Here is a 20,032-nt window from a genome sequence, read left to right on the forward strand (position 1 = left end):
TGAGGGAGATTTTGGGGATGACAGGTTACCTAATCTGAAAGACTAAGTAGGCACTTGAGCAGTGCATGGCATGGTAATTTCTACGTCTAGAATTTAATTAAAAGGTGTTTGCCTTTAGTTTAGGGGATCAACTAGTACAACCAGTCAACCACAACAGCAAAGAATGCGACTGATTGAATGATTTGGATGGAGAAAAGTAGTAAACCTCCAAAAGCACGTTACGTGAAACGAACCAGAGGAGAGTCGATGGGGCAATAGATCAACTCGCCATAACTTTTGGGGGTCCACTATATGTTTTGTCGTTAAACCTTTTGGGTGGTAAAGGTACCATGCAAGATTTCGAACAAAAAGAAAAAGATACAATATTCCATGCAAGAATTCGTGTCCAATTCCAATCCTAATTCTTATAAAATAAACCATAACCCTAATTAAAACAGTACTGGAGAACTCCGCGTTGCTTTTATAAGATTCTCTGCCCATTTTGAAGATACAACACCACTAGAGAGAGTACAGATCACCAGCTAGAATCGACTAAACTGTGGAACAGTATAGCAAACAGGTTTCTAGTAGAAACTTGAATAATTAACAAAGCAATATATCAAACCAAAAGGTATCCTGCTACTTTGATAAGAAGAAACTTGTAAGATTTTTCTAGCCAATTAAAAAATGCCAGTTCTAGAAATCAGACAAATCAACATTTTGATATTATTTTGTATATGTTATATATATAAATGCAATGACCCCACGTGAGCAAAACCCGCTATATATGATATAATGGTAGTTGAGGCTTCATTTTAGAATTAATTAACTGGTAATTAATGGGAGAGGGCCTAGCTACTTATAAGTCTTTCATTATTTTTTAAGGAAAACTAACCAAAAGTTCTTAAAAACTTTAGTTTTGATCAAAATGACAAAATAGTGTTGCAAGTGAATAGTATCATGAATGACTTTTCTTACTAAAAATGTTTTTAACGTTAAAAGTGAATAATATCAGGAGTGTTTCATTAAGACTTCCTATTTTTTTAATCTATAATGTGAGACATTTCGTTTCACTTCTTTACAATTTTATATTTAAAAATTTGACAAAAAGAACAGTACGTGCTACCCCTTCCTCACCTTTTATTTTCATTAATAAGAGTAAATATGCTACGTTTTGATATACATTGATAGCCAGAGGTGGATTCACAGGGTTCTATGAGTCTTAGGTATTAGGAAATGTATTCCATTGAATGAAATGATAAGATTACATCGTATTTATACAATAGCTGTGCACTTGACAACTTACCATAACGAATCTAACTGTCCTATAACCACCTATATTTGAAAATCAAAGTAATTACAAAATTGACACTGTTAACTTTTGTCAAGTAGTTCTTTTTCCAAGTAGTAATTCCATGATTATTCCAAAAAAAATTGTAGCCTAAACGACCTCCACGATTATTCCTTTGATTATAGCGATTGTAATTCTGAAGCTAATTATTGCCACGATAACTAGAGAAATTTCCCTTATTCTGAAAAGACCTAGGGTTTGACTGATTTCGATCTTGGTTACGAACTTGATACTGATTGAAATGGGATGAATTCTGAGCAAGAAAGACTTGGGAACTAGAATTTGAGGTTGGTGTAGGTAGAATTCCAGTTGATGATCCAAGATTTGAATTGAAAGCTTGAAAAACGCCAAAAGAAGTAGTAGCTTTCTTGCAATTTGCAAGTTGAATCTATTTGTTATGAAGCAAGCCATGAAGTTTGTCAATGGTTGTAGATCCTAGATGGAACTAAATCGCATCAACAAAGGAATCATATTCAGATGGCAAGCCATGAAGTGTGACAGAGATAAGTTAAGAGTCCTCAACTAGAGCTCCGGTGCTGGCAAGAGTATTAACGATCTTCTCAATTTGTTAAAGATGGGCAGCAACAGTGGATTCGCCTTTGGAGATGTTACAAAGTCGAGATCTGAGTTTATGAATGTGAGATTGTGAGGCCGTTGCAAGGCGTGATTCAAGCTTGGACCATAGCTCTCAAGATGAACTTACACCAACAGTATATGGAATCAGAGATTTAGAGAGAGTTGAGTTGATCTAGATAAGAATATTCTGATCATTCTCAAACCAAGCGATGTACTCAGGATTCAAGATTAGGTTACCAAATGAATCTCAAAGAACTTTAGGTGGATCTTCGATTGAGCCGTCAACAATTCTAGTGAGATTGTATCTTCGAAAAATTGGAGCAAACAGTGCACTCCATGTTAGGTCGTTAGTGGTAGAGAGCTTGATCGGAACCATTGAACCAATATTCTGAATCGTAATCGAAGCAATTGAAGTGGTGCTAGAGGAATTAGGGCACGAATTGACCATCGAAGTAGGATGAACTGGTGAAGTAGACTTAGAGGAGGGAGAAGCAGCAATCGCCATTGCTGCAAGTTAGGGTTTCAGAGAGGAGAAAGTGGGAAGCGTGATAGAGAAGTTGCAAAGAAGAAGAGGATCGAAGTCGGTCGTAAGATAGAGGTGAAGGATACCATATTTGGAAATGCATTCCATTGAATGAAATGATAAGATTACATCAGTTGGTATTTATACAATAGTTGTGTACTTGACAGCTTACCATAACAAATCTAACCGTCCTATAACCACCTATATCAGAAAAATCAAAGTAGTTACAAAATTGATACTATTAACTTTTGTCTCTTACAAAACTATCCTTAATATTGGGACCCTACGAAAGTCGGGAATTGGGGGTAGGGGAGGGCAAGGTCGCGAAAGGACTCTATGGATCGATGGGTTCTGTCGGTCTCAAGACACTAGGAAAGTCGGGAAATTTGTGTTTTTGAGTGTGTGTGTGTGTGGGGGGGGGGGGGGGGGGGGTTTGGTGGGGGTTGTGGGGTGCTGGAATTTGCATCTGATATGCGAGCTGAGAATGCTTATAAACTACTAGGCCTTGGCTAGTGATGCTCCTGCTCGACATCAGACGTTGAAAGTTTTCCACATATCCAACTAGCATGCTTGGGAAGCTTTCAACAAGTATAGGTAGATGACATATCCACATGTGCTCGACTAAATGTATCAATGAAAAAATTTTGCGGGTTGGACACGTCTGAATGTCTTACATTGAGACACCACGAAGCTAGAGTAATGGATCTACCTCTATCGCCAATGTGTGTAGGAAACTATAGTTCTTCAGTATGACCCACAACGGTGTTTGAAAATAAGCCTATTTCATATGATAACATCGTGTTATTGTTTTGAATACTGCTACAGTGGCAAATCCATTGGAAATAAATCTTATCCGTTGGTAGAGAGCTATCATAGGTAGGGTTTGGAAGTGACATTTGAATTTTGAGTGTGACAATGACAATATCAGTTGTATGTATAGCTAATTAAGCAGACACCATTGTAGCAAATACGACTCTTGAATTATTTAAGAGGAATATTGGACCACACCCCAACCTTTATTTTTATTATCTGGTAGTATTCTGGACAATACCAGATGGTATTAGGCTCGATTAGATATCATTTTAAAAAATTAGGTTCGATTAGATACGATAATTGGCATGTGGACTCATGGCTTCAAGCTATATTTTCTTGACTTCCGAATTTTATTTCAGTTTTAACCAAATTTAAGGGGCCAAATTTTCAAAGTTAGGCAGCATGCAGACCTAAAAAATTTAAAAGATTACATATAAAAAAAATTCTGGTCGATGGATTTTCTTTCATGCAGATACAGTCTTATGAATGTAATACATAATTGTTCTACCATGTCATTGTTGTATGATACGGAGATTTGAAAATTTGCGTGTCTTTATATATGTATATACATTGTAGTAAAGAGTAAAAGTAGTAAAACTGTAAAACAGATCTCAATCTACCCTAAACGTATTATATCATTATATGCTGTCTCTTCACTCATGGCCCATGGGCAGATAAGTTGAGATCCTCTTCAGATCCCACTGTTCGAAGTTCAATGATAAAAGAGTTTAAATCACTCGAATTGAATTTGACCATTCACACTAACTTATTTAATTGGTTCACTTTACACAAACTAAGAACTTGGAATCTTCCCTTTTAAACAATCTGAACTCATGACAAATGGCGATGCAACCTTGAGCACTTAAACACACACACCCCACCACCCCCCACCCCCCCCCCCCCCCGGCGGGGGGACACCATATATTCTCTCTCTTTTTTTTTCTTTTTTTTTTTTAATTTTTACTTTCAGTAAATGTAATGTGTTAAGCATGTGCTGCTGCTCAAACTTTTATTATATGAAGAGGATACCTCTCTCTCTTTTGGAAAAATGTGTTGCAAAACATGGAGTGGTTCTAAAGTAAAGTTTTGCAACGATGTTTGGTGTTAACATTTTTTTTTTTTTTGGTCAAAGGCAGTGAAACATTCAAAAAGAAAGTCTTAAACGTACAAAGTATGAAAATTTTGCAAAGATGTTTCGTGTTAACCTTTTTTTTTGTTAAAGGCTGTGAAACATTCATAAAAGAACGTCTTAAACGTACAAAGTGCGTAGCTCTAAGAAGGAACAACATACAAAAAGATGAAGTCACTCATGCTAGTACAGAAAACTCTAGAAGCCTAGGTGAGAGATGACTCGTCTCCGCTGTTCGGAAACCATAAGCGGTTGATAATTCACAAACCCAATTTTGTACCTCAAAATAACAATTGTTCACCCCTATACAAACCTTCAAAAGCTCCAAAAAATAAAACAATTCTAAATCACATAACCATAAACCATGACCAGACAGGAAGCCGTGGATAAATGTGAATTGTTTTCTTGAGCTGATTCCACAATAGAAAGACATTTTAATTATTACTACATGCATCATGCGCTATAAAAGACTAATTTTGTGTAGTGAGTTTTCTTGTCTTAGTGAAGTTAACCTGTATATTTATTTCTCTTAAAATAATGGTTACACAAAAGTCACCACCCCATAAAAAGCAATAAAAAAAGAGAACCATAAGAATATCCTAGTTGATAGAATAGGATTTTTCCTATATACATCAACTAGTGTGAATCCAAAATATGATTGAACTAGAAGACTGTTTGGGTGGGGCTAAAGTCTATCTAATCAACATACTTAAAAAGCCAAGCATAGTGAGCTTGACTTTTATGTGCAGACTCCTTTCCTAAACCTAGCAGACAAGCCCTTCGTATTCAATTTCTTACAATCAAAAGCTAGCTTCAATTATTTATCAAACACTAATAAACAACGCAAAGTTCTAACTTCTTTATTGAACCCTGGTCATAACAAGAAATATGTCAGTGACTATCATATTGTCACTTAGTGTTACTCTTTACTTAAATTATAGTGCGCGTTTTATATCTACTAAACTAAAGGTTGGTTCTATCCACAACACCTATTTAACTTTCTACACACTCATTGTTAATTTTTATCCTTTGATATTCAATTCATTCGATTGAACGACTGAAATTGAGATAGTGTGTGGAAAGTAAAAATAGGTATGTGGATAGCACCACCCAAACTAAAATGTGCACATTATTAAGTTGAAACCTATTGTTAGTTGAGCATTGAGTATCTTACAAAGAGGAGAAGGTAATCTTTGAAGATTATGGCTTTAAAGCTTCTTCACCGGATTCTATATGAGGTCAAATTATTCTTATAGCAACATGTTATGCATTCATGCGTTGAAAGTTAATATTATTCGAATACATTAAGAAAGCACACAATCTTCGAAGAGAGCATTCAAGATTAAATTTGGAAGCTTTTCAAAACTAACAAAAATTAAAATCAGAAACTAAGACCAACTTGGCCAATTTATGTGCCACAAAATATAATACGTGTTTTATTTATTAGTATTAGAAATATTCAACATGTTATGCACGTCGTAGAAGTTAAATCGTAGAGAAAATAAGCGGGATATGTACACTTTGGGGATTGATTGAAAATAAAAATGACTAAAAGTGGGAACCAATTAAAAAGTTGGACTTTATAAAATTGTGACAATCTTGCAATTTTATTTTTTGATACAACGATATTGGAGAGGGGTAATTTAGGTCATAAATAATCATAATTATGTATCAAAAATGTCACTCATGAGAGTTAATTTGAATCTTTTCACTTATAAGCGGAGAGGTAACTGAACTTTAATGATATCAGTGGCTCCTAACAATATTAGTGCCTATTGCGCAGAACCCAACCCAAACAAATGGGCTTCCATACAGAGGTGAGCCCATGAAAATTTAGGGCCAACACAAAAGATTGGGTTGTCTTAATTCATACGAGTTACCGTTTTATTTGTTCATTTCAAACGACCACAGCATGTACTCAGAAACGTCTCTTCCACTGGCCCATGGCGCCGTCGCATCGCCGTCAACCTTCTCGTTCTCGTCGGAGCCAGAGCGGGGAGGTGTAGAAGAAGCTCTGCTCCAGCTCGTCCAGGATCACCACCACGCCTCCCTTAGACTCCGCGACGCCACCGGTGAGTTCACTCAGTTCCCCCAAATCCAATTTCGAATCCGAATTTAGGGTTTGAAGAAAAGACGCTGGATTATTGAAATTGAATTATTTGCGGATTACTTGAGTGATTAGTCGTGATTGATTTTGGCAGAGAAGGCGAAGAAGGACGCGATCAAGAAGGCAGTGCGTGCGGCGGACCTGATGGTGGAGGCGGTGAACGGCGGGGTGCAAGAGGCGTTCGTAAACGAGAAGCGAATCGAGTATGAAATTAGGGCTTTGGCTGCCACCATTGCACGATTCAGCAAACAGACCGATCAGTGGCTTTCTGTCACTCACTCTATGAACACTGCCATCAAGGTTCAATTTTTATTTTTGTTCCTCAATTTTCCAGTAAATTTTTTTTTTTTTTTGTCAATCCAGTAAATTAATTAATAAATGTTGAATATTTAAACATGGGTTATTTTAAATTTTAAATTTTTGGTTTTTGGTGAGGTAGGAAATTGGAGATTTTGAGAACTGGATGAAGATTATGGAATTTGATTGTAAAAGCATCACTGCAGCCATCCACAATATTCACCAAGCATGATCATGATCTAGCTCAGCAACAGATTATTTGTTTCACCAATTTCCATATAATATTTGATTACTTTCTTCTCTGTAATTTGTAAACCTCTGAATTGTGGGATGATAAATTTTTTTTCTTATAAAAACTAACGAAAATTTCAAAAAAAAAAGTTTTAATGAAAAATAATAAATAAATATGTAGTGAATAATACCAAAGAAATGCAAAAAATATAATTTTTCGTTAAAAATAAACAGTATCAGAAGTGTTTTGTTAAAACTCTATTTTTTCTTTGTATTTGTCCCATACGCAAATTTGGTTTGAGGAAGGCGTTCATTTTGTGCATTTGGTTCCAATCTTAGTTTTTTGAGAATAAAATATTGAGATGTGCAAAGGTTGCTTGCATATTCGAGTATATACATATGAACAACGCGACAATTAGTCTTTTAGATGGAAAAGATATTCTGAGTTCAAATTTTATGAACCATAGAAAACAAAAGAAAATTGTAAAAATAGTTCCTCAATTTTGTATTCAAATTCAATGAATGAAAGAAAAAAAAAAATTTAGTAATGATTTTCAACTTTGACCAAATTAGAGCAATGATCTTGAATTAAAAATCAGCGATAATCGGTCATTAACTGATCAAAATGTATAGGGCAAATTTATTTTTAAACCTATGTAACATTTTTCTACACCCAACTTAAATTTTAAATGTTAATTGTCATTTTTACCATATTGCATAATTACCATCAAGTACAAGATGAGTTAAAAATAAAATTAAAACTTATCAATAAACCCACCCACTATAATTGAACCGTATATCACTCATTGTTTATCTTACGTTCATTCTAATTAAAATCCTAATTGCTCTTATAGAGAAAAATAAATTTCTTTTATCGATGGATAGTGATTTTGAAGTTTTGATTTCTCTAATTATGGTACGACTCGATTTGTTGCCATGCTTGTTTGTCAATTTGTTGTCGTGCTGGTTTGGTTGGTCTTATGGCTCTTCTTAAACTTGCATCTATAAGCACTTGTTTTTTCAGCTTCTAATGGTTGCAGCTTCTCATCAGAATTTACAATTAACTTCTTTGGCCATTTAAACGATCAATTAAATTGTTGATTATAATCCAACAAATTGATCAAAAGGTAAGGAAAAGATGAATTGCTTAATCCAAGATAATTAGTTCCATAACTAGGAGTGCTTCAAATTTTTTATGAAAATAATTGACCAGACAAACAATGACAACTTACTTTAACAGCGGAGTTGTTCTTTTTCGAAAGAACAAAAATTTGCAAAGAGGAAAGTTGGTTTGATAAAAGAAGGTGATGGGGGTTATTTATTGTGGTGGTGTTGATAGCAACCCAAGTAATTGGTTTGGTTGAGAAAGAGAGCATGTGTCTTGGTTTGGTCAAGAGAACAAATATCTTGGTTTTGTAGCAGAAAAAACAATAGCCATAGGAAATGCTAGAGAGGGAGGGGGGAGGGCAAAGGATGCGTAATGTTTTTTTGTTCCTCTTTGAAAAATAAAACACTATTCAATTAGAGATTTTATTTTATAAATGGGTGTAAGGATAAGTTTACATTTTGTATTGGGTTTAAGAAGGTAGTTTAGGTAAATTCTTTAATAAAAATAATTTGGGTTTAAAAAAATATTAATTCTTCAATAAAAAATAATATGATCGAATAGTGTTACATGACATGACTCGTTAATGTATTGGGTATGCCATGAAAATGACATAATAAGAAAAACACGGCACAAATGCCATATCTCCCCTTAATACTAATAATATATATATATATATATATATATATATATATATTCTTTTTTAATTTTATAAAGTTGGCATTGGAATGGTCTTTTCCAAAATTGAACTAGAGATCAAATGTGAATTGGTTTTGAAGAGGTCGCATGAAGAGAAGGAGGGAAAATGTCAAATGTAAAAAATCCTATAAAATTGTATCAGAAACTCTATCAGGTATGGGCATTGGACTCTGGATGGATTGACTTTTAGCTGCTTCTGATTGAGATTTGAATGTCAACATCTTGTAACTTAAACCTAAGGAAATGTCAAATGTGAATTAGTTTTTATGCTAATAAGACCAACCAATGGCAGAAGCTCCCTACACCAGCTAATTCTGAAAATAAGGATTTAATCAAAGGGGATTAGGATAGTAATATAGTGCTAATTCTCTATTTAACGATTTACTGATCGGTATGACTTGGTCGATCAAGACGGTGATGTTAACCTTGATTTCATTAAAAACTTAATATTTAGAGTATGGTTGATCATCAAGTTCCATTCATTTGTTCTTGAATTAGTTCTGCAACTTGGACATGGTCATAACCCTAATTTTTCTGCAGATTGTTCGTTGGAGGAACAAGTTTGGTTTCTGCACAATTAACCATTTATTTATCAAAAAAAAATTAGCTTAATTAGGGGTTAGTGATTATCTGAATAACCAGGGGTTTACCAAGTCACAATGTTATAAAATTGGTTGTTTAACAATTAAATAGATGATAGGGTGTGGTAATCTTAGCAGCTGCCTTACAATTAATGTAGCTGATTAGTCCACTTCTGGAATATATTATTGGATTAAAATTACAGTTAGGCTTTAGTAAACTTTGAAGGGAACTTGCCATATGTTAAACAATAATACGAGAAAATCTGTCGCATCATCGTTTGTGTATAAAATCTCTAAAAAATACATAATATCACATAAAAAAACTAGCAGGTCCCCTCAATAAAGAATATATATTTTGACAAGAGGCATGCCAACTGCCAAGTCTTGCCAAGAGGGGGACGAAGAGCATGGAAGACAAGAGGCAGACCAAGTCTTGCAAAATAATGTCAAAGATAATATTTTACCGTTAAATGTAATAGTACCTCTTTTGGGTACACAATAATGTCATACATTACGCTTGCCATGCAAACCAACGAATAAGTAATGAATGATAAATATATACTGGAGGCTTCATACGCTATACCTCCTACAAAACAAAGGCTTTGATCCAAGGGGATCCTCATTCTTAAGCTAAGTTTTTGCTTAATTGCTGCAAATTAATTAAGTCATTTTCATTAGCCAACTTTTCAATCATTTATTCAAACGAATGAATATTAGGATAACTCTATTGTACATCAAAGACATCTACAGAACATTAAAGACTTGCCAACTATAAATGTAATAACTTCGAAAAGAAAAAACTAGAGCAGAGCAAAGCAGCACAACTAAAACAATAAGAGCTGGTTTCGTTTTTAACTTAAGGATTCGACTAAAAATAATTAATTTTTCTTAAAAACAAGGGTTTTGAATTTATATTTTAGAATTCAAGAACTTGTTTGGTAATTCTAATCCTTGGCATTTAATTGTAATTTTTCTTACCATTCGAAATTCTTTTTCCATCTATAATTATGTTTTTTTTTATTTTGTGTTCTAATCATATTAATAAATAAAAATTTATTCAAAATTCAAATTCTCATTATTAAAAAAATTCAACAACAAAACAAAATCAATTTATACATAACATTCGGTACCTTATTTTATTCATAGGTACAAAAGTATCGGTACATAACTTTAGGTACCTCATATTACTTATAGGTATAGAAGTATCGGTAAGAATATATCGGTACATAACTTTCAGTATGAATGTATTGGTACAAATATATCAATACAAATGTATTGGTATGTAACTATTTTATCTAAACATACATATGTACGTAATATGCATATACATATATATTACTCCATTCACACACAATGAAAAATATATGATAATATATGACTTTTCTTATTATGGGAACTTAATAATAACTATCAATGATAAATAACATTTTTATTATTTATGGGAATCAATATATAACCTACAAACAAAAAAATCAATAATTATTACAACCTATTTAATATTAAAAATTACAATTAAATGCCAAGGATTAGAATTAGTTTTTAATCTTAGATAAGGTTTTATTCAGAAGGTAATCTTAGACAAAGATTGGAATACAATTTTCCGTTAAATTTTTAAAAACAATTTTTTAGAGAAAAATGGAATTTAGATAGAACCAAGCTTAACAGCCAACACACATGATTTTAGTGATTTGTGCATCACTAGCACCAAATAAACTTTGAATAAAATTGTATTGTTTTGGTAGCCGATGACGGCGACATTAATAGAGAAGGAGGGAGGAAGAGAGCCCAGTGAAGGATGGCCCGATGGGTCGCTGGCTGTGAAGCGGTGGTGCTAGCGCCGGCCACCACTGGCAGGTGATATTTCTTAGTCGACGGAAATCTCACAGTCGGCGATCAGTGGTTCTTTACTCTTCTTCTACTGCTGGACTCAACGTGACTAACTCGAGTTGCAAAGAAGAGATCGAGACAGAAAGAAAAAAAAAAAAAAAATTTTACACGTACTTTTGTGTTTTCAGGACTTAGGCATGGTTTTTGAGTTTTTCTTAACTCTTAAGTCCAGTTTTTAGAAATGGTCTACAAAACCAGAATTCAAGATTTGTGACTCTAAGTATTGGTTTGGTACTGAGGTGCTTTTATAAAAAATGGGTATTAAAAAAAGCTGAGCTCAAAAAGGTGTTTGGTAAACACTTAAAAACAGTTTATTTTCTCACTTTTGGGTGAAAAAAAGCTGAAAACGTGAAGCAGAAAAAATGAGATTATTCTCATAACACAGCAGAAACAGTTTTTTTTTTTTTTTTTTCAAAGTACAACAATACCAAACCAAGCATAAAACAGTTTTTGAGTACCAACGAACCCTAAATTACTTATAATTTTTTTTATGCCTATGAATAAATTCAAAAGATAAAGGTCTGGACTCTGGTTGTAAAATACAATCCTTTAGACATTAGTCTAGAACTTCTTTCTATCTCATTTTTATGAGCTTTTAGAGGTTAATTAACTTTTAATTAGGAGGCTAGGAGCATAAATTGCATAATAACTACTAGAGTTGTTGGATTACATTTGTGTGGACACTTCCCTATGTTTTAGCTTATCAGCCGCATGCTATTATATGTATAATTTCATAAGAAAAAAAACAATAACATTGGATTAATCAAGAAAAATATCAAAGTTTTGTGGATTTTGTAACGAATATCTTATATAATCTTATTCAATTGTATGTTGGAAGACTCAGACCAAGTGCTGTGATTGTGTTACAGGCTTACAGATCAATTCGATCATATTGGAAATGTAGTGGCTTAACCAACGAATAAACTAACATACTTCACAAGCTCAAAATCTATAGAATACATTGAATCGAAGATTAAAAACAAAAAGTGCATGCATGTGTTGAAGGGATAAATCTTGCAAGGCTTTAAAGAGGTTGGGCTACTCCTCATATTACCAATTAGTTTTATGGTAAAGTCTCAATTTTCTTCATGGTATCTCCCACGTGTGTTAGGCTTGAAATTTTTCCATTTTCCACAAGTGAGTGTGAGCATGTGAAGATAAAAGAGTCTTACATCGGTGAAAATAGAAACTTTGCAAGAGCTTATAAAAGGTTGAATTACTTCCCATATTAGCAACTAGTTCTACAGTAGAACCTCAATTTTCTATATGTGTGACTAGTACAGAAGTTTGATGGCAGGCAGCAGTAGGTGCGATGGCAGAGGAGGGAAGTGTTGGGCTACCGCATTTCAGGATTATATTAGACTTCTTTAGTCATCTATGCATGTCAACCAAATCGACGGTTTTAATGTAAAGTAGCATTCTCACGATACACCGTATATTTGTTTGATACATATAAATGGTTTAAGGATCTTCAGACTGAATGATCTTTTGCAGAGATGATCTTTAGATAATAATAAAAAGTTTCAATTATAATATATTTATAAGATGAAAATACGTTAATCATAAGTGGACAAACAAGTAGGGTTCCCCTACGAGGGAAACACAAGGATTATCCTTTAGAAATCGCGGTAAACAAACAAATTTAACCAAATGTACGAAGTTTACAACCCCAATTATTTTATTCTGTATATTGGACCATTGGAGGTTAGAGCGAGTCCACGATCAATAGCGTGTACATGGTGCAAAATCATTAATGTTTTATTGCTAAGTTATTGAACTAATTAACCTAGCACTCTCTTGATTAATTAGTATATGCATGAAATGAAAGATTAACATTTAGTTCTGAATTAGCTGCCAATGAGATCAGATGCACTAATATAATATGAGAATAATGATGGTAGCATATGAAGCTAACAACATTCCACCACCTCTATATAAGAACACTTTACCTCTTCAACTTGTTGCATGCAATTTCTGAAGTTATCTAAACTAAAATATATACAATGGCTTCAGCTAGTTGTCATCCATCTGTCTTGGTTTTTGTCACTACTATTTTTCTTGCAGCTGCTATTGTGATGATCCCTACTTCATGCACTGCACAACTCACTTCTGATTTCTATAAGCAATCCTGCCCTCAGGCGCTGCATATTATCAGATCAGTTGTCAAGCACGCGATTAATCGTGAAAAACGCATGGGAGCATCGCTCCTACGTTTGCACTTCCATGACTGCTTTGTCAATGTAGGTTTCAAGTTGTTATATCTCATTGATCTCTTTTTTCTCTTTCTCGTTATTGATTTTAGCTTGATACATGCCGTTGCTCATTCTCTAATAGTTTAAGCATTTAGTGCCCCGTTTATTATAGCATGTAAATTTTCATCTTGGAGGTTGATGCAATGGCAGGGGTGTGATGGATCAGTTTTGCTGGATGACACAGCTAACTTCACCGGTGAGAAGACTGCGAACCCAAATCTGAACTCAATTAGAGGTTTTGACGTGGTCAATGACATTAAGGCGACTCTCAACAAAGATTGCAAGGGAAATGTGGTCTCATGTGCAGACATCTTAGCCGTGGCAGCTCGTGACTCCGTTGAGATTGTAAGTGTTATAGTCTTCAGCCTTAATGAGTAAGGTTTCATTCAGTAATGCTTTCTCACCAGTTAATTTTGGCAAGTTATGTTGTTAGAATAATCTGGAGTTTGGACTATACGTTTAATTAATAATTAACTTATCATCGTAACCATCTGGCCCAGATTCATAGTCTACTAACATAACATATACCAAATTATCTTAATTAGAACTCGACAAATTAATGCAAAGTCTTGTCCTTGTTTTTAGTTGGGAGGTCCTTCCTATTCCTATGAAGTACAATTGGGTAGAAGAGATGCAAAAACTGCAGTCTTGAATGATGCAAACAGAGATCTTCCGCCTCCTTTTTTCAACTTCTCTCAGCTTCTCTCCAATTTTCAATCTCAAGGACTAGACCTGAAAGATCTGATTCTCCTCTCAGGGGGCCACACCATTGGCCAGGCTAGGTGCACCACCTTCAGGACCAGAATTTACAATGAGACCAACATAGACCCCGACTTTGCAGCCTCGTTGCAAAAGGGTTGTCCTTCAAATGGTGGTGACAACAACTTAGCACCGCTCGATTCGACTGCAGCAAACTTTGATACCGTGTACTTCAAGGCCTTACTGCAGAAAAAGGGTCTCTTCCATTCTGATCAGGAGCTCTTTAAAGGTGATGGTAGTGACAGTGATAATCTGGTGCAGCATTACGCTAACAAACCCCAGGATTTCAAAACAGATTTCGGGGCTTCCATGATCAAGATGGGTAACATTAAGCCTCTCACTGGTTCTGATGGTGAGATAAGACTCAATTGCAGGAAAATCAACTAGGACTTAATAGGTGCATGCTAAAAGCAACAGAGTGAAGCTCATTGGACAGTTCAAATGTCCACTGCATTAGAAGTTTAGTTTGAATAATTGCTGAACTCTTTTATTAAATGTGCCTGGTATTAGTTATTATTATTACATAAATATTTTTCAGTGTACATGGTATCTACCAATATCAAAGTTGTATTTTCTGTCTATTCTCTAATAAAGAACTTATGTTTGTATGCCTACATTTGAACAAATAAAGACCGACCAAAATAGTATTGATAATGAATCTATGGACAATTTTATGTATATATCATGTATAAAATAGTTTACAAGATCAACCATAAATAGGAGAGGAATACAAGAAAGAAAGTGGAGGAATGGTGCGGACAGGGATGGCAGCTCAGCAAGCATGAGTGAAGACCTGACCTCCACTATCTCTAACTTAAACTAATACCTAGCTTTTCATGATGAGGGAATATTGCTCTTAAATAAGCCTAAAGTAAACAAACAAGCAGCTAACCCTAGCCGAAAGTAAGATGACAATGAGTTGTTATCCATCACCAACTAAACAATGACAACTAGACAAACCCTACCACCAATAATAATAGATACTTCAATACTCCCCCTCAAGCTGGATCGAGAGTTCTTCTGGATCCAAGCTTGAAGAGAAGACGATCAAGTTGTGCAGAAGGCAGAAGCTTGGTGAACACATCGGCAAGTTGATCACTGGAACGAACAAATACAGTTTGTAATAGCTTGGACTGAACTTGGTTGCGAACGAAATGACAGTCAACCTCGATGTGCTTTGTGCGTTCATGGAAGACGGGGTTGGCAGTAATATGCATTGCTGCTTGATTGTCACAGTGAAGAAGAATTGGTTTGGAGGAGATGATTTCAAGATCACGTAGCAACCTCTTTAGCCAAATTAGTTCGCATGCAGTCGATGCCATTGCACGGTACTCAGCTTCTGCGCTTGACCGAGCTACAACAGATTGCTTTTTGCTCTTCCACGTAACGAGGTTACCACCAACAAGAGTGCAGTAACCAGTTGTGGATTTGCGATCAAGGACATTGCCTGCCCAATCAGAGTCTGTGTATCCTTCAATGGTGAAGTGTCCGTTGTTTTGCATGAAAATCCCAGTAGATATTGAGCTTTTCAAGTATCGAAGGATCCTTTTAACTAGTTGCAAATGATGAGATGAGGGAGAATGCATGAACTGGCTGACAAAGCTAACAGCATAAGCAATGTCAGGTCGGGTTATAGTCAAATAGATAAGTTTTCCTACCAACCTTTGATACTCCGATGCATTTTCAAGTTGGATGCCTGAGGTTTCATCCTTGAAATTTGTTGGTAGTGGTGTTTTGGCAGGCTTGCAATGCATCATATTTGCTTCTTCTAAAAGATCTAGAACGTACTTTTGTTGATTTAGAAACAAACCAGTTGGAGATTGATCCATTTCGATTCCAAGAAAGTATCGAAGTCTGCCAAGATCTTTGATTTTGAAGGTTGAATGTAATGTGGCTTTGAGGGCAGTTATTTCTTCTGGATTATCTCTCGTGACAATAAGATCATCAACATAAACAAGTACCACCAATCTTCCATGCGTACCAATCCTAGTGAACATTGAAGAATCTGCATTGCTTCGTTTAAAGCCGGATGACATAAGGACAGAACTAAGTTTTGAGTACCAAGCCCTTGGAGATTGCTTGAGACCGTAAATAGCCTTGTGAAGCTTGCAGGCTATTCCTTGTTCCTTCTCTTGTTCATGACCAGGTGGTAGTCGCATGTATACCTCTTCTTCTAACTCTCCATGTAGGAAGGCATTTTTTACATCCATTTGATGTAGAGACCAGTTTGAATTGATAGCCACCGAAAGAAGCACTCTAACTGTGTTCATCTTTGCCACAGGGGCAAAGGTTTCTTTGTAATCTACTCCGAAGGTTTGTGTGAAGCCTCTTGCAACTAACCTTGCCTTGTGCCGCTCTATGTTTCCATCTGAGTGAAATTTGGTCTTATAAATCCATCTTGCCCCAACCACACGTTGACCTTTTGGCAGAGAAACAATGCTCCAAGTTTGATTTTCATCAAGTGCCTTCAGTTCTTCAAGCATGGCTTGCCTCCATACAGGAGATTGGTGTGCCTCTTCGAAGGATCGAGGCTCAGAATTTTGGGATAACTTAGTCACAAAGACAGCATGAGATGGAGAGCTCTTGCTATGAAAAACCATTTGTCCAATAGGATGTCTAGGCGTGTAGATTTCAAAATCATCAAGCCTGGCTGGAGGTTGTCTGTTTCGAGAAGGATTCCTTCGTGGAGGAGGAGGTTGTTCAAGTTGAGGCTCTCTCCTTTCGAGAATGAATTCTTCATTATCTGCTTCCATACTTTCAGGAGCTGGCTCTATCTCAACAGCTTCATTTTGCGGTGTTGACAGCCTTGTATCATCAAGGAAGAGAGGGGTAGGAAACACTTCATATGAGAGCTCCCCCTGAGGTTCATCATCATGCATTTGAAAGAAGGATTGAGTTTCATCAAAACGCACATCCCTGGATACACATACCTTTCTGGTCTTAGAGTCGTAGCATTTGTATCCCTTTTGGGAAGTTGAGTAACCTACGAATGCACATTTGATAGCCCTTGGATCAAGTTTATCTCGGTGAATAGTTTGAATGTGCACATAGCATACACATCCAAACACACAGAGATGACTTATGTCAATTTCTCTCCCCTTGAGAATTTGGTAAGGAGATTTGAACTTCAAGATTCTACTAGGAAGGCGATTGATGATGTATGCAGCGGTTTGTATAGCTTGAGACCATAACTTCTTTGGAACTTTTGCTTGTAACATTAGTGATCGTGTTTTTTCAAGCAAATCTCGGTTCTTTCTTTCTGAAATGCCATTTTGTTGTGGCGTTCCTACACAACTTGTTTGTTGCAAAATTCCATGCTCACTTAAGTAAGTTGTCATGATTTTGGAAGTGTACTCAAACCCATTATCAGACCTTAAGATGCCAATTTTAGAGTTAAAATGATTTTGAATTAATTTATGAAAATTTTTGAAACACTGGAAAGCTTCATGCTTGAATTTAAGTAAATACACAAAAGTAGTTCTAGAGAAATCATCAATGAACGATATGTAAAATCTGTAACCATCAAAGGACTCTAAGGTGGCAGGTCCCCAAATGTCAGAATGGACTATTTCAAAGGCTTTGGTAGCTCTAGAGAGAGAGTGGGGAAAGGGTAACCTGGTGAACTTAGATTTTTGACAAACTTCACAATCTGGAATCACTTTACAGAAACTAGGAAAAAGAAAAGACATAACATGTGAAGAAGGGTGAGCTAATCTCATGTGCCACAGCTGCTCCTTGTTTACAGTGCTTGAGTTTACGTAGAAACTTTTTGGGAAACTTGAAGAGAATTTGACATAGTACAGTCCATTGAGGAAGAATCCTTTACCAATCGTTTCCTTCGAAACTTGGTCCTGGAAAATCACATAGTGAGTTGAAAAAATTGCAAGACAATTTAGCAAATGTGTTATTTTTCCTACTGACAATAGTTTGAAAGGAAAAGAAGAGACATGCATGACAAGGGATTCTTTTTGACTCGAGAAGATTTTGAGTTTCCCTCTACCTACTATACGAACTTTGGTGCCATTAGCTACGGAGACAAAAGAAGGAGTGGAAAAGTTTTGAAAATCATTTAGTAAAGATGCATCGTTAGTCATGTGATCTGAAGCTCCTGAGTCAACTATCCAAAAATCACAACTACTACTAAGATCCAAAGCAGTGGAGATAGTTGCAATAATACCTGGCATGTCATTTTGTGACACTGAGTTTGATTGTTCGAGGAAGCCAGCAAACTTGCTGAGCATGGCTGAAGGAGTTTCATGATTTGTTGCTCCTTGTTTCTGTTGCAAGAAGTTAGCGAATTCATTTATGAGAGCAATGGGACTAGAGGAAGAGTTTATCACATTATTGGAGACATTGTCGCAAACAAGATTTCCTCTAGGAGTGTAGGCAGGCTTCATTTGGTTTCTTGGTGCTCTTCCATTGTCATTGAACTTAGGTTTAAGTTCTGGATAAAGAATCCAGCACTTCTCTTTTATGTGTCCAATACCTGTACGACCTATCTTCACACAGTGAGAACACTTTAAGTCTGGTCGTTTTCTCTTGTATGGTCTGGAGAAGGTGAAGGCTCTTGCTTATGATGGCCTAAAATTTGATTCTCCAACGACCATGTCTGCGTTCATGATCTTCTTTCTTACTTCTTCACGTTGAATAACGTTGCAGACCATCTGTAAAGTGGGAAGTTCAGGTGTCATTAAGAGATGGCTTCTAAGGTCTTCATAATCTGGTCCAATGCTGGCAAGCAACTGGAACACTTTGTTTTCTTCAGCACGCTTTAGAAGAATGGTTGTGTCCGTGGTATGAGGTCTGTAGAGATCCAATTCATTCCATTTGGCCTTCAAGTTGCCAAGATGTTGAACAAAAGAGAGATTTCCCTGTTGTAATTCCGTAAGATCTTTCTTCAGCTGAAAGACTCGCGCAGCATTGTTTAGATCTCCATACATGTCTCGTACGGAATTCCAAAGTTGGTGAGATGATACTAAGTAGCTGAAAATCTCAGCCATCTTTGGTTCCATAGAGTTTAACAGCCAAGACATGAGAAGTTGATCTTGGGATACCCATGCTGCATAATCCGGTGCAGTTGTTTCGGGGATGATGTCATCCTTTTGAAAGAATGGGAGCTTTCCACGTCCTCCAAGAGCGAGAGAAATAGCTCGTGACCAGGGCAGGTAGTTGAATTCGTTTAGAAGCACAGAGCTCAAACGTTGAATTGGATTGGTATCCATGGTTTCGTTTTTTGAAGTTTTTTCTGCTGGTATGGCCATAATGGCTCAACTGGTTTGGATTTGGTGGGTTTTTGGGAAGAACACAGAAGCAGGTCCAAGAGGAATCACTGCTCTGATACCATATGGAAAATTTTATGTATATATCATGTATAAAATAGTTTACAAGATCAACCATAAATAGGAGAGGAATACAAGAAAGAAAGTGGAGGAATGGTGCGGACAAGGATGGCAGCTCAGCAAGCATGAGTGAAGACCTGACCTCCACTATCTCTAACTTAAACTAATACCTAGCTTTTCATGATGAGGGAATATTGCTCTTAAATAAGCCTAAAGTAAACAAACAAGCAGCTAACCCTAGCCGAAAGTAAGATGACAATGAGTTGTTATCCATCACCAACTAAACAATGACAACTAGACAAACCCTACCACCAATAATAATAGATACTTCAATAGAATCGCACATTGATGAGAAGAGAAATCTTACATGTAATTATAAATAAGTTGAGTTATGAAACGTCAAA

General features: G+C 35.9%; 2 protein-coding genes across 2 annotated transcripts; both read left to right on the forward strand.

The window, feature by feature from the left end:
* The first annotated feature begins 6,268 nt into the window (after nt 1-6,268).
* LOC103945521 (biogenesis of lysosome-related organelles complex 1 subunit 1-like) lies at nt 6,269-7,107 on the forward strand. Its single transcript, XM_009356101.3, has 3 exons — nt 6,269-6,443; nt 6,573-6,778; nt 6,918-7,107. The coding sequence occupies exons 1-3, from the start codon at nt 6,284-6,286 to the stop codon at nt 7,005-7,007; spliced, it is 456 nt and encodes a 151-aa protein (XP_009354376.2). The 5' UTR covers nt 6,269-6,283; the 3' UTR covers nt 7,008-7,107.
* A 6,174-nt stretch (nt 7,108-13,281) lies between these two features.
* Nucleotides 13,282-14,676, forward strand: LOC103945511 (cationic peroxidase 1-like). Its single transcript, XM_018648005.2, has 3 exons — nt 13,282-13,518; nt 13,681-13,875; nt 14,116-14,676. Exons 1-3 carry the CDS (start codon nt 13,282-13,284, stop codon nt 14,674-14,676), a joined length of 993 nt encoding a protein of 330 aa, XP_018503521.2.
* The last annotated feature ends 5,356 nt before the right edge of the window (nt 14,677-20,032 follow it).

Source organism: the organism of the source record quoted next, unplaced genomic scaffold, assembly GCF_019419815.1.
Source record: "Pyrus x bretschneideri cultivar Hongxiangsu unplaced genomic scaffold, Pyrus_bretschneideri_v1 Contig5, whole genome shotgun sequence".
NCBI classification, from domain to species: Eukaryota; Viridiplantae; Streptophyta; class Magnoliopsida; order Rosales; family Rosaceae; genus Pyrus; species Pyrus x bretschneideri.

Coding starts and splice junctions, on each gene's coding strand:
- LOC103945521 (XM_009356101.3), top strand. CDS start 6,284: ATGTACTCAGAAACGTCTCTTCCACTGGCCCATGGCGCCGTCGCATCG. Junction 6,444..6,572: donor TAGACTCCGCGACGCCACCG/GTGAGTTCACTC, acceptor TGATTTTGGCAG/AGAAGGCGAAGAAGGACGCG. Junction 6,779..6,917: donor CTATGAACACTGCCATCAAG/GTTCAATTTTTA, acceptor TTGGTGAGGTAG/GAAATTGGAGATTTTGAGAA.
- LOC103945511 (XM_018648005.2), top strand. CDS start 13,282: ATGGCTTCAGCTAGTTGTCATCCATCTGTCTTGGTTTTTGTCACTACT. Junction 13,519..13,680: donor TCCATGACTGCTTTGTCAAT/GTAGGTTTCAAG, acceptor ATGCAATGGCAG/GGGTGTGATGGATCAGTTTT. Junction 13,876..14,115: donor CTCGTGACTCCGTTGAGATT/GTAAGTGTTATA, acceptor CCTTGTTTTTAG/TTGGGAGGTCCTTCCTATTC.